Consider the following 12,391-nt stretch of genomic DNA (forward strand, 5'->3'; position numbering starts at 1 on the left):
GTGTGTGTGTGTGTGTGTGTGTGTGTGTGTATAAGTAAGGTATAGTAGCTTCATTATTAGGGTTTCTGGTGAAAGCTTATCAGGATCACTCCTGAAAGAGGTCAACTGCTAAGGTCGTTGGCCAGGTTCACTTACTGGAACTTGGGAATTAAGGCATCATTTCTAAGGTGGGCGAAAAGGAAGAATGCTGTGCTGGGTCACTGCATTAGAGCAAAGAGCATATGAGTTGGCCAGATCCTTTGGATCCAACAGTGAACAGAGAAGCTTAATAGACTGGTCTTTGCTGAAGGTATCTTCATGGATCTAAATCACAAGGGCTCCATGAAGAGTCCATTACCCTATAACAGATGCAAAACTCCTCACAACGGAGGCCATTTATTCTAGGGCTAGAGATGACAAAGGAACCATACCTCACCCCTGTCCTCCGGATCAGTTTACAGCAAAACCAGAAATAAAGGCTCCCCTCCTTCATTTTTTAAAGGAGGCGGTTGAGAGAATAGGAGGGAGGTAGAGCAGGAGGGAAGGTGAGAGGCATATTAGTAAACACAGAACGGTAAAATCAACTCTACATTCATTTATAGTCCTTCTACTCTCAGTCCTAACACTACCTCCTTTATGAAGTCTTCCTGAGGCACAAAGGAATTATCAGGTTCACCTTCTCTTCCGCTCACTCCAGGACTGTGTACTGACCACCCCTAGTTACTCTGGTGTAACCTCACCATCTCCCCTACCAGACTGTCAAGCTTCCTGGGAGCAGGGACAGCGCATCTTTGCGTTCTCGGCAGCTCGCCTTGGCCCTAACTGGTGCTCGGAAAGTTTGCTGGAAGGATGGATTTGTGGAGCACTTTAGCACTTCTTAGCCGCTCCCAGGACTGTCCACTACTCCTCCCTCTGGCAGGAACCCAAAGGCCAGTGAGGGCCGGGAGACCCCACAGGGCTCTTCTCGCACTTATCCGGCCCCAAACTGTAGCTCCCCTCCTTTGCGGCAGTTGAGGTACGTTAGGTTCCACTGTGTTGCGTTACGGGAAGTGTAGGGGCGAAAAGCGGAAGAGGCGGGGCGAGTGGGCCGTTCGCTTCCGGCACCGAGGCACCCGGCCTGGGGTCGCGGAGCTTGGAGGCCGGCCATTCCTCAACGCTGACCTTTCCCGGCTGTCCTCCGCGCCACCGAGGCGGTAGAGCGGATCCGCGCGGGAGGCGAGAAGCTCCGAGGCGTCGCAGCTGGTGCACAGGCCCCGGCGCCTGCCGGCTGCGCTATGGTCCAGCTCAGTGAGTGATGGGGGCCCCGGGAGACCTTAAAGGCGGTCGCCGGGGGTAGGGGGCGTGCGGGACTGGGTGGAGCGGCGCTCTCGTAGACGAGCTAGAGGCAACCCGTACCTGAAACTGCACACTTTTGACCCTCTCCTCAGTGGTTTTCTTGTTTTGTTTTTAAGTTTTCGCGGAAACCCTATGAGATAAACGGCATCAATTTTATAAATGAGGCAGCTGGACTCCGACATGGTCCAGAGCCAGTGTTGAGTGCGTTGGGGGATGGCTGGAGTGCATAAGAGGAGTTTCACAAAGAAACGGTATCTAAGTCAGATTGACAAGAATTGGTTGGAAGTAAGGACCTTTCAGTGGAGGAAGGGGACTCATTTCATCTATCTCATTTTGTCGGTTTTGTGCCCTCGATTCTTGTGTCTTAACCACTTATTTGTCTACAGGTACTCTGCTCTGCAAGGCCTACCATGGAGGCCACTTAACTATCCGCCTTACCCTGGGTGGCTGTACCAACCGGCCTTTCTACCGCATCGTGGCTGCTCACAACAAGTGCCCCAGGGATGGACGTTTCGTGGAGCAGCTGGGCTCCTATGATCCACTGCCCAACAGTCATGGAGAGAAAATCGTTGCTCTCAACCTAGACCGGATCCGGCATTGGATTGGCTGTGGAGCCCACCTCTCTAAGCCTGTGGAAAAGCTTCTCGGTAACTCAGCTCTAGCCTTACCTCTCTGAGGGGATTTTAAATTGAAATCAGCTCCAAGATGATGGGAATTAAGAACGATTTTCATTATCTCCAGGCTAATCAGGACTGGAGTGAGAACTGAAATTGATCTGATTGCCATTTTGAATCTGGAGATTCCTTTTGTAGACTCCTTTATGAGACTTTCTGGATGACTGAGATTTTATGCTAAAAAATGGGAACGGTGTGTCTTGAATGGCTATCTGTCAGTTCTTTTTTGTTTCCAAGTAAGGAAAATAGTGTTAGGAAGTAGACAACATCCACTGTGACCTTGCAGTAAACGGAAGGAAGTGAGTTGGGGGAAGAGGTAAAACATTTTGTTGAGTGAGGAACTTGATTTGAATCTATGTTTTAGATCAGGTCTCTGTTAGACCTCAGTTCAGTGATGCTGAGTTCCCAGGGAAACATTAGCTTGTATTGTTATAATGAATGAAAATACTGTTACTTTTAGGTCTTTCTGGCTTTTTCCCTCTGCATCCGATGGTGATCACAAATGCTGAGAGGCTGCGACGGAAACGGGCACGAGAAGTCCTCTTAGCGGCTCAGAGAACAGATACAGAGGCTACAGAAACAAAAGCAAACTGACTTCAGTGATCATAGCACTGGGAACAAGGTCGAAGTCCTCTTAAAATATTTGTGCAGATCTCTTAGTTTTATTATATTTAGAGGTCAATAAATGGAATTTTTTAAGTCATCCATGGTATTCTGGCCTGACCTGAACAGGGCCCAGGGAGAGGTTTGTTCTTGACTGACATAAAGCTGGGTATAGGTACTAATTAGCTTTTTCAGCCTTCATCTGGGGAAAGACAGTGGCTGTGGGGTGGATTGGACTCTGGGTCTCTTGGACAACTTTACAGCCTGCTACCTTCCAGGACTTCCCTGTGTTTCAAAGTCCCCAACCAGCATGTCTGTGTCCTATCCAACTAATTCCTACTTTAGTCATTTATGGTCATCCCACCAGCTCAGGAACACAGTTATTTCACTTACTGTTTTTGTAATTGCAGATTTACATTGTCTTGTAAATGCAAAATTTCAGATTTACAAAGGTAGGTTTGTTATGAGCTTTTAGGCTCTAACAACCTGCTTTTTAGGAATAACTGGAAGAAAGATAATATTGTAAAGTACCCACATACATTTTAGGCCTTTTCCGTGCAAGGTTATTTGTGAGAATTATAAGATATCATGAAATTAAGTAGGATTATCTCGTTTATAGGAGTGGAAGCTGAAGTTCAGCAGTAGAAACTTGCCCAAGGCCACATAGTTTTAATATTGGGCAGAGCTAAGAGTCAGACCCCAATGTTCCTACCTGGAGAGCCCTTTCCAACATGTCGTATTGTCTGTAGCTGGGGAAATGAGCTAAGATGAGGGGCTTTATAAAAATCCATTTAAAAAGTCAGTGACAGAATCAGGTTTAGGTATCATGATTTTGTAATACAGATGACTGGTTGTGTCCCCCAAAACCCAAATAGCACATACTCTGTTCCACCAGAAGTGCAGCAGGATTAGATGGTTTTAGTGCACATTGGATAATACAGATTTCATAATCTGCCATAAAACTAAAACATAGGAGATTTATAGAGGAGATTCTATAGCCCTATCAATGTACCAAACTATTTTATTCTCTGGGTTTTATATTCTGAGAACAGTTACCAGCCATCTCAAAATCTGAGGTCATCAAGGCTCTCCCAGGGTTGTCACTGGTTGGCTTCCACTTACTTTGGGGCGACTTTAAAGGCACAGCAGGCAGAGAGCAACTGACTTTACCTGGGTTTGATCTTGGAACTAGGAAAGAGAAATGTTTTGAAAACCATTTCAAAGTTTAAAAGATAATAATCTACCCTGGAGAGTTTGAGGTCTTTGGAGAAGCTTTAATTGGTAGAGCAGAGGAGAATGTAATTCTGGAAAGTATTGTCCAGTGAGGGGAACTGATGTGAAATGGGTATTTTGAGCCACTGAGTTTCTTCCAGCTCACGTATTCACTTTGTGCCCTGGTCTATCTTTTGTCTAAGATCTATATACGCAAACTTCCTATGTGAGCTCATCCTCTCCCTGATTTCCAAAGTTTTCTCTAGCCCTAGCCTTGCTTTGGATTTCCAGGCCCAGATTTTTCACCAAGTCTTGAATGATTGCATCAGCCTGTCTTGCTACCCACTCAAGTCCAGCATGCTCAAACCCAGGACTGCACTTGAAAAAGCTTTTGCTTCCAAAGTTTAGGTTTTAATAAGATGAGCATTTGGACCATGTTATCTCCAGCAAAGTGGAAGGTGATTTAGGAGCTGGAAGGTGAATGGAAATGATTCTGTAATAAATGTCAAATCTAGAAGTTCTATCAGACAAAGAATTTTTAAAAGACCAGTATTTTGTCTTTTTGTTTAATGTAGGGTTTTTAAATTGCAGGGCTCAAGGGAAAGTCCCTACCCAGCGGTCCCAACCTGTAGGTTGCAAAATTATTTGGGCCTCAGAGCTCTATGTACTCTTGTCAGATCATCTTTGGAAAAGAACAAATCTGTTTAATCTTCAGGTTAAATTTAAACCATGTGAAATTGCCAAATGCCGATGATACCCTGTAAAAGCAAAAAGAAAACAGTGCATAGGTTCAGCCTAATATAAACGTTCCTTATATTGTTGCATAAACTGAGCTAGGACGTTGGGGAAAAGGTAGATGCGAGATTTCCAGAGCATCGGGAGGAGGGCCGCGGAGGAGAGGGCGTGGTGGAAGGAGGTCCTGGCGCTAGAGGAAACCAGGGACGCCGGCTCCACTCTCCGCCTCAATTCTGGCCGACGCAAGCTTGGCCACACCCCCCTTTGCAACCGCCGTAAAGTGTGGTGTCGTGGCCCCGCCCATTTCGGCGCCTGTTGTGGCGCCGGCGCCCTGGGCTTTTTGCGCGGGAAAAGGGTGTCGCCCACGTCTGCTCAGCGTCACTGGAGTCAGGCTTATTTCGCTGAGGTCGCCGCCGGCTCCACGCCGCTGCCGGCCATGGGGCTTCTGGAGCTGTGCGAGGAAGTGTTCGGCACCGCCGACCTTTACCAAGTGTTGGGCGTGCGGCGCGAGGCCTCAGACGGCGAGGTCCGACGCGGCTATCACAAGGTGTCCCTCCAGGTGCACCCGGACCGGGTGGGCGAGGGCGACAAGGAGGACGCCACCCGCCGCTTCCAGGTGCGCTAGACCCCGGTCCGCCGGTTGCCCGGGCTTTTCTCCGTCTTCTGGCCGCCCGACCCCGCCCAGGTGGAGTGAGCCGAACCCGGCCTGGCGTTTTCTAATCTTTATTTCTCGCGGCGCGGTTTCAGTGAGAGGCGCAGGGTTGATTTTTGGATGCTCTTTCCCGCAGATCCTTGGGAAGGTCTATTCCGTTCTGAGTGACAAAGATCAGAGAGCAGTGTACGATGAGCAGGGAACAGTGGACGAGGATTCTGATGTGCTCAGCCAAGATCGGGACTGGGAGGCCTATTGGAGATTACTGTTTAAAAAGGTAAAGAACTCTGGAGATTTCCTTGTGACTGTTTTCATCATTCATTCAACAAACGTTTATTGAATGCCTCTAAGGCCTTGCATTTTGTGTTGTGTAAGAATGAGGAATTTTATTTGGCCTCGAAATATCAATAAACACACACATACACACCGGCGTTCCTCAGGAGATACCTATCTACTTATCGATCTTTGAAGAAGGGAAGACATATCTCACTGTTAGTTTGAACCGTGTGTGTGTATCCATAACACATGCACCTACATACACACACACACACACACACACACACACACACACACTCTTACTGAAATGGGTCTTTAATTTTCCGTTGATGTAAAGTGCTTGTAGTGAAATGGGGGCATTTGATTTTTTACAAGATGTGCTTTATTTTACATATTCCGATGTAAGTCCTGAAACTTTTCCTAGCTTGGAAACTTCACTTAAATTTTCCTGGTCTGTAGCTTAGCAGTTGTAAAGGTTGGATTAGGGAGAACTCTGGAAAATCTTTGGCATAGAAACTTTGGTTCCTTGCAACAATTTCAACTCAAGTAACTGAGTTGAGGAGAAACATTTCAACACCTAAATATACTTTTTACTAGTATTTCTTTTATTTAAAATAAAATTCTCAAAGTTAAAGCATATGCCTCTCATTTGTTCAGATATCTCTAGAAGACATTCAAGCTTTTGAGAAGACATACAAAGGTTCAGAAGAAGAGCTGGCTGATATTAAACAGGCCTATCTGGACTTCAAGGGTGACATGGATCAGATCATGGAGTCTGTGCTGTGTGTGCAGTACACAGAGGAACCCAGGATAAGGAACATTATTCAACAAGCCATTGATGCCAGAGAGGTCCCGTCCTATAATGCCTTTGTCAAAGAAGCAAAGCAAAAGATGAATGCAAGGAAAAGGAGGGTAAGATTTTGAATGCTGTTTATATCTTGACTGCTTCCAAAAAGAATTTGAGGATATTTACAATAATGAAAATATATACAAGACTGCTGAAATAAAGACTAGGTTTAACTTGATTTGTAGTTTTCATCTAATAAAATGAGCAGATCAGCTCATTAAGAGAACCTTTTTTTCTACTGTGTTGTGCTCAAGAGGATTTTACTGCATGGATTATTTAGATAATATCATTTTAAAGTACCACTGAAATATTCTTTATATGGGCCAATTCTTGTAACCTTGCTGAGGCATTCCTGAGGAGATAAAATAATGGAGTCCAGATACACAGGCTAGACAGTGATTCTCACTTGGTTAAGGCGTGGCGGGGAGGGTGACAGAGGCTGTCCCTTTAAAACTGTGTCTTGTTAATTCAGATTCCTTTGTTCTTGCCAGATTGATTCTTGAGTTGGACCCAGAATATACATTTTTTTAAACAAACAATTTAGTTTATTTTGATAACAGTGTCTTTCCAAACACACTCTGAGGTACACTTTTGTGGAGTATCAAGGACTGTGGCTTGTGTGTCCTTTATACCCATATTAAACTGTGGAGTTGGTGAGGGTAAGGATGATGGCAGGGGAAAGGAGCTTAAGGATATCTGGGGTTCAGGGAGGGAGTGGATCCAAGGTAACAAACATCTGTGCCTCTGGTCTTTTGGTATTAAAAGGCACCATTGCCTCAACCTGGCTTTCATAATGGGAGCTCCACGGAGAGCAAACAGTGTAAGACTGTAGCTCTTTGGTGGGTACTTTACTTTGTATGGCTGAAATGGGGGTGGAGGTAGGTCTGCAGCTTTTAGGTAAAGAGACAGGAGAAACCTGACACCTGTGCTGAGTTGAGAGAAGTGGAATGTGTATCAAGATCATCATTTTGGCTCATAGGCTACATCTGTCTAGATTCAAGCTGACAGTTTATCTTAAGTTGGTAATCATTTTTTAGGTGAAACTGAGCACAGCTGTATTCAGTAATAGGCTATTAGCTTGAGAAACTTCCCTAGAGTTCGGGGGAGCGGGGCGGGAGGCTGGAATACTTTTGAGTGAGACTCCCACAAACTTGGAGAGGGGAATACAGTATTAAAAGAAATAAACTGAATACAGGGACTGAAAGTAGACAATGGAAACTGTGTCTCTTTATTGGAATAACAGGGTCCTAATGTATCATAACTCTCAGTATTAATAGTATTCATTGCTACTTAGAAAATTCACTGGGGGTTGGGGCCTCTTATAGTCTTACTTGTTGCCCTGAAGGAAAGAATGAACTTATTAACCTTTCCCAAGGTATTCTTGTGGTATTTTGGAATCAGTGCCCTAGTAACATTTGGCAAGAGGAGGTGGCTTTGAAATCCGGTAAAGAAAGGTTAAAACTGAATTTGTTAGAGTTTATCCTAACTACTCGGGAAATTTTAAACCAGGGTTGCTCTCAAGGCTGCCCCAAGTCACATGTAGTAAATTGGGTTTCCAGAGGAGGAATCTGAGGTGCCTATATCCTGGCAGAATTTTGAGGGCATCCTTGGCTAAGTGACCTTTCTTAGCTCTTCTAGCATTTTGGTTTCCTTCCTGTCACCATGTGGTTTATGAAACCAAATTACCTGCTTACCCCTAGCAAATACAAATGGGGAGCAGTCAGAAATGCTTATTGGAATCAGAGGATCTACTGCTTGATGTCAGCAATGCTGCCTTTTAGTGAGTGTCATATTTATGCAATTTTATCCTTTTAATTTATATAATCTTCAAATTGAAGGAGTCTTAAATTTGCTTTGGGGAAATAGGGTGTATTTTTAGTATTTGCTAGATTGCCATAGCGTCTCACATGAGTTTCTGTTTTAGGCTCAGGAAGAGGCTAAAGAAGCAGAAATGAGCAGGAAGGAGTTGGGGCTTGATGAAGGAGTGGATAACTTGAAAGCACTCATTCAGGTAAACCTGGCAGGTTGTCTGTGAAGGTTGCCACCACTTCTTTCATGTTCTGATTCTTACTGCTAATATTTTCTTTGGAGTGTATTACAGTATTGTGGGCATTTTGTTTTCTTCTTTTAAGACATTCAGGTACCATACAGTCATCCTTTTAAATTGTACAGTTCAATGGTTTTTAGTATATTTATTAGGTTTTACAATCATCAGCAGTAATTCCAGAACATTTTCATCACCCTAAACAGAAACCCCTTATCCATTAGCAGTCACTCCCCATTCTCCCTTTCCACCAGCCCCTGGAAGCTGCTAAGTACTTTTATCTCTGTGGACAGTCTTGTGTTTTGAAAGCTTGTGTTTTAACTTCTCAAACAGAGCAGACAAAAGGATCGGCAAAAGGAAATGGACAATTTTCTGGCTCAGATGGAAGCAAAGTACTGCAAACCTTCCAAACGAGGGGGGAAAAAAACAACTCTCAAGAAAGAAAAGAAATAATGGAATTTTCTCTTCAAAACTCCTTAGGTGTTAATTGATGCCATTGTAGGCAAGGTGCCGTCAAGATTTGAAGACAAAAGTTAACCCTTGAGAAAAGTTATCTTTCAAGCCTAAATGATTCAGATCAACTACATAAACCAAACAGAATCTCTCAACCTGATGTTAGTATATCCTGGAAACACCATGACATTCTGTGAGGTCCTCCTATGAAGGAATTTGGTGGTGATCATTGAGGGAGCGGAAGGGTATATGCTTCCTGACAGCACTCTTCTATGGGTCTTCTGTACAAGGAACTGTACCTATAATGCAGATCTATCCCTACCACATTTAGCAGTTGTCATTTTGCCACACAGGAGTGAGCTGCAGGGTATTTAGTGGTGTGTGTTTATTAGAACAGGTACTTTACCTAGCCTTCAACACACTTGCTGGACATCTGTCTTCCAAATACTTGCCAATTTACTTTCAGTCTTTTTTTTTTTTTTTTTTTTTTTTTTTTTTGGTATGCGGGCCTCTCACTGTTGTGGCCTTTCCCGTTGCAGAGCACAGGCTCCGGACGCGCAGGCTCAGCGGCCATGGCTCACGGGCCTAGCTGCTCCGTGGCATGTGGTATCTTCCCGGACCGGGGCATGAACCCGTGTCCCCTGCATCGGCAGGCGGACTCTCAACCACTGCGCCACCAGGGAAACCCCTGCTTTCTTAATGTTCTTGCATAGACCCTCTCCTTTTTGTTTTACAACTAAGTTTTGCACTCTTTACTTGAGGTTTGTAGGAGAAACAGGTGTTCAGATAACTTCAAGCATCTTACATGATTAAATAAACAAGTAAAAAAATGACTGTTAAGTTCCAGGAGCTTTTTAAATGATCCCAGTGTGATCATTTAAAAGATGATCTAGAAACGATATGAATGGTGCTTAGGATAAAGAAGAGAGAAGAAAAGTAGTCGTAGTCAGCATTGTAGCAGATAGCCTGGTTTAAGTTGCCTCAAGAGATGTTGTAGTCCTGCCTGTAACTGCTGAATGTCCTTAAGTCACTGAGCTTGTCTGAACTTCTTTCCTCTATAAAAGAGTAAGGGAGCTGGGCTAAATGACTTGTTAGAGGCTCCTTCTGACTCTTAACTTTAACCTTGAAAGGCAAGCCGTCTTGATCCAGTGGCTTGTTATTATGTACTCCTGGTATTGATTTGTGAGAATGGTACAGAGATTTTCACTTATATTTAGTTGAATTGGTATGAACTCATTAGAATATATGGAAATTTTTTAGGGACTGTGCAACTTAAAATCTCTGATTTGTAAGCTAATATATTCAATACCATATACATAAAACAAGCCTTCTGTTACTGAGATTTATGTATCATGATTTATCTGGGGTAAGCCCATGACACATTTTCAGTTTGTGTTTATAAACAGGTTAAAAAATACTCTTTAATTGCATCAAAAATACAATTTTAATGCAGGTTGTTTGAAGCATCCGTCTTCATGTGATAGCATTAGATAAGTGCAAAATAATAAAATTACCCCAATTGAATTGATCAACTCTGAAGATTAACAGTAAGATCTAAAACCAGTATGATCATCAAAATTAAAATTCAGTGAAATTTAAATAAAATAAATGTAAGCCATAGTTAAAACCATTGTTAATGAGTGCACTCAGGAAAGGTCCATGTGAAAATTGGAAGAATGTCCAAGTTCTCTTCCTTTGCTCTTAGGATATGTTTATACTGGACTAATTTGCAGGGTTTCTGAAATTTTAAGAAGTTGTGTCTTGCTGGCTCACTAATAGAAATATTCTATAAATTTTTAAATTGCCTTTCTTAGATCTGCAGGAGAAAATCGGCAAGGTGAGTTTAATATTTGGAAATAAATACGACCACTAAAGTACTTTAAGAAGAAAAGAAGCATAACCTGATGTCAAGCAGGTGTTGTGAGGTTGAGTCGTCCTATGTGAAAAAAAAATCCATTATGGTTTATTACATAGGTTACTTTACACCAGTGCTCAACATTTATGTCTTTAGTTACTCACCCCTGCCATATCTGTCTGCCTATGGAATTGGACATCTAAAGAGAAAACTTTAGGAACGACTCACCTGTTCGATGAGTAGCTCAGATTTTTGACAGCACTGTCTCCTAAAAATGACGTAAAAGTGAGTACACCTGTCCAAAAATTAACACAAGCAGAAGTATTCCGAAGCCAGTGATAATGTTATCAAACAATTTCCTACTTTTTGTGTATGTATAGTCTGATAGAATCCTGTAATAATTGAACTGATCATTGTTAACAGACAATATGAACAGTGATTTGGAGGATATTACTCTTTTGTTACATCTTTGGGTACAAATTTTACTGTCCAGTGAAATGGTTAACTTATGCTGAAAGAAGACAGTAACTGGAGATAGAAGCAGTACCCATGTAATCTTTGGCTGATACTGTTCTCAGTCTGTTGTACCAAAATAACTCTTCATGAAGATAGTTTCAAGTTGTCTCCTGTTTACAAGCTCTGCATCACGAGATGACTGAACACTGATTTGTGAAATCTTCCCACATGTTCCCTGCAGCATGAGGCAGGTTCTTCTCACTTGCCCTATGGTCCCTGCCTGGTTCTAGTGATAGGTCCACCTCTGTTTTGAGATTTTGTAGATCCATGTAACTGAGGACCTGTCAGACAAAGATGACATCATAGAGTAACATTAGTAGACATTCTAGATTTGATTGTCTCAAGTTCATGTATGGGCTTTTTTGCTCCAGTTATCAGTTAGACTTTAAATTTGGAGCCTGTGACTAAATAGTAAAGTATATATTTACCAAGGCAATAAAAATCATGTTTGTGTATTTTATAATGTAAAAATAAAGAAACGAAATCTATATTTAGATATGAAAGCAGTAACCTAATTTTAGAAAATAGCCACTAATTTAAAAGGACTTACCTAAATATTATACTAGTTATACTTGACCGGCAGCATGGCCAAATGTAATAACTAGCTCAGAGGCAGCAGTGCTTCTCTGAGAACTGATCCAAGAACCGAATCCACTGAAAGCATTCAAAGACTACCAAATGATGCTACTAGGAACTGAACTAAAAGAATTCACTTGGATTACAGAGAAGGTTTGAGGCAGATTACTTTTTAATGTACTTGCTGATTAATCTGATTATTAACAGGAAACATTTCAACTGCCCAATAGTTCTAAATTTCACCTATAACATAAAGAGAAAATGACCCTGATGGTGAGACCATTATAGGAAGAATTAAGACATCCTTAAATTTTCTCTCATCACTCACATGAAAATAGAAACTATAGAATATAACTTAGAAGACAAAAAAGTTAATGGGATAGAATCAGACTCCTTGTGTCTTGACATTGTGAATTTCTTTTCTTACCTTGGCCTAGCAGCTTAACTGACCAGATCAGTTTAATCCATAGCAATATGGGGTTTGCCAAGTAATAAAATCCATGCAATGTTTGAATGTTACGAAAATGACTTATTTGGCTTAAATTTTTTAGATTAAAAAAAAAAGTAGTTTGCCGGAATGGCAAGAGGTTAATTTTTATATGAGAAAACAAATCTGGAACTTTCTGGCTTTGAG

The 12,391-nt window shown here is 42.3% G+C and overlaps 4 protein-coding genes across 7 annotated transcripts in view; 3 read left to right on the forward strand and 1 right to left on the reverse strand.

Moving 5' to 3' along the window:
* Positions 1-1,043: 1,043 nt before the first annotated feature.
* On the forward strand, positions 1,044-5,444 carry MRPS16 (mitochondrial ribosomal protein S16). Of its 2 annotated transcripts, XM_070043859.1 has the most exons (4): positions 1,044-1,266; positions 1,701-1,961; positions 2,449-2,610; positions 5,327-5,444. In XM_070043859.1, the coding sequence occupies exons 1-3, from the start codon at positions 1,254-1,256 to the stop codon at positions 2,580-2,582; spliced, it is 408 nt and encodes a 135-aa protein (XP_069899960.1). In that variant the 5' UTR covers positions 1,044-1,253; the 3' UTR covers positions 2,583-2,610; positions 5,327-5,444. The 2 variants fall into 2 exon arrangements, with proteins under 2 accessions (XP_069899960.1, XP_030718454.1); XM_030862594.3 differs by lacking the exon at positions 5,327-5,444 and having other exon boundaries at positions 1,045-1,266; positions 2,449-2,691.
* DNAJC9 (DnaJ heat shock protein family (Hsp40) member C9) lies at positions 4,443-9,290 on the forward strand. The gene is made up of 5 exons (XM_030862588.3): positions 4,443-5,154; positions 5,327-5,467; positions 6,124-6,378; positions 8,238-8,324; positions 8,691-9,290. The coding sequence occupies exons 1-5, from the start codon at positions 4,660-4,662 to the stop codon at positions 8,808-8,810; spliced, it is 1,098 nt and encodes a 365-aa protein (XP_030718448.1). The 5' UTR covers positions 4,443-4,659; the 3' UTR covers positions 8,811-9,290.
* FAM149B1 (family with sequence similarity 149 member B1) overlaps positions 8,268-12,391 on the reverse strand; it is a 63,962-nt gene continuing 59,838 nt past the window's right edge. For all 3 annotated transcript variants that reach the window (XM_030862583.2, XM_070043858.1, XM_060286235.2), the window contains one exon: positions 8,268-11,462. In XM_030862583.2, the coding sequence (XP_030718443.1) occupies positions 11,389-11,462 (74 nt within the window). In that variant the 3' untranslated portion in view covers positions 8,268-11,388. The remainder of the gene's footprint in view (positions 11,463-12,391) is intronic.
* Positions 8,293-12,391, forward strand: part of ECD (ecdysoneless cell cycle regulator) — a 90,110-nt gene continuing 86,011 nt past the window's right edge. Inside the window, exon 1 of the mRNA XM_060286234.2 lies at positions 8,293-8,324. The gene's annotated coding sequence lies outside the window, so the exon portion shown is untranslated. The remainder of the gene's footprint in view (positions 8,325-12,391) is intronic.

Source organism: Globicephala melas, chromosome 16, assembly GCF_963455315.2.
Source record: "Globicephala melas chromosome 16, mGloMel1.2, whole genome shotgun sequence".
In the NCBI taxonomy this organism is placed as follows: domain Eukaryota; kingdom Metazoa; phylum Chordata; class Mammalia; order Artiodactyla; family Delphinidae; genus Globicephala; species Globicephala melas.

Bases quoted from the DNA above. Each gene is read 5' to 3' on its own strand.
- DNAJC9 (XM_030862588.3), top strand. From the start codon at position 4,660: ATGCGAGATTTCCAGAGCATCGGGAGGAGGGCCGCGGAGGAGAGGGCG. The intron at 5,155-5,326 runs GTGCGCTAGACC...TCTTTCCCGCAG, and splicing joins ACGCCACCCGCCGCTTCCAG to ATCCTTGGGAAGGTCTATTC. The intron at 8,325-8,690 runs GTAAACCTGGCA...CTTCTCAAACAG, and splicing joins ACTTGAAAGCACTCATTCAG to AGCAGACAAAAGGATCGGCA.
- MRPS16 (XM_070043859.1), top strand. The intron at 1,962-2,448 runs GTAACTCAGCTC...TGTTACTTTTAG, and splicing joins GCCTGTGGAAAAGCTTCTCG to GTCTTTCTGGCTTTTTCCCT.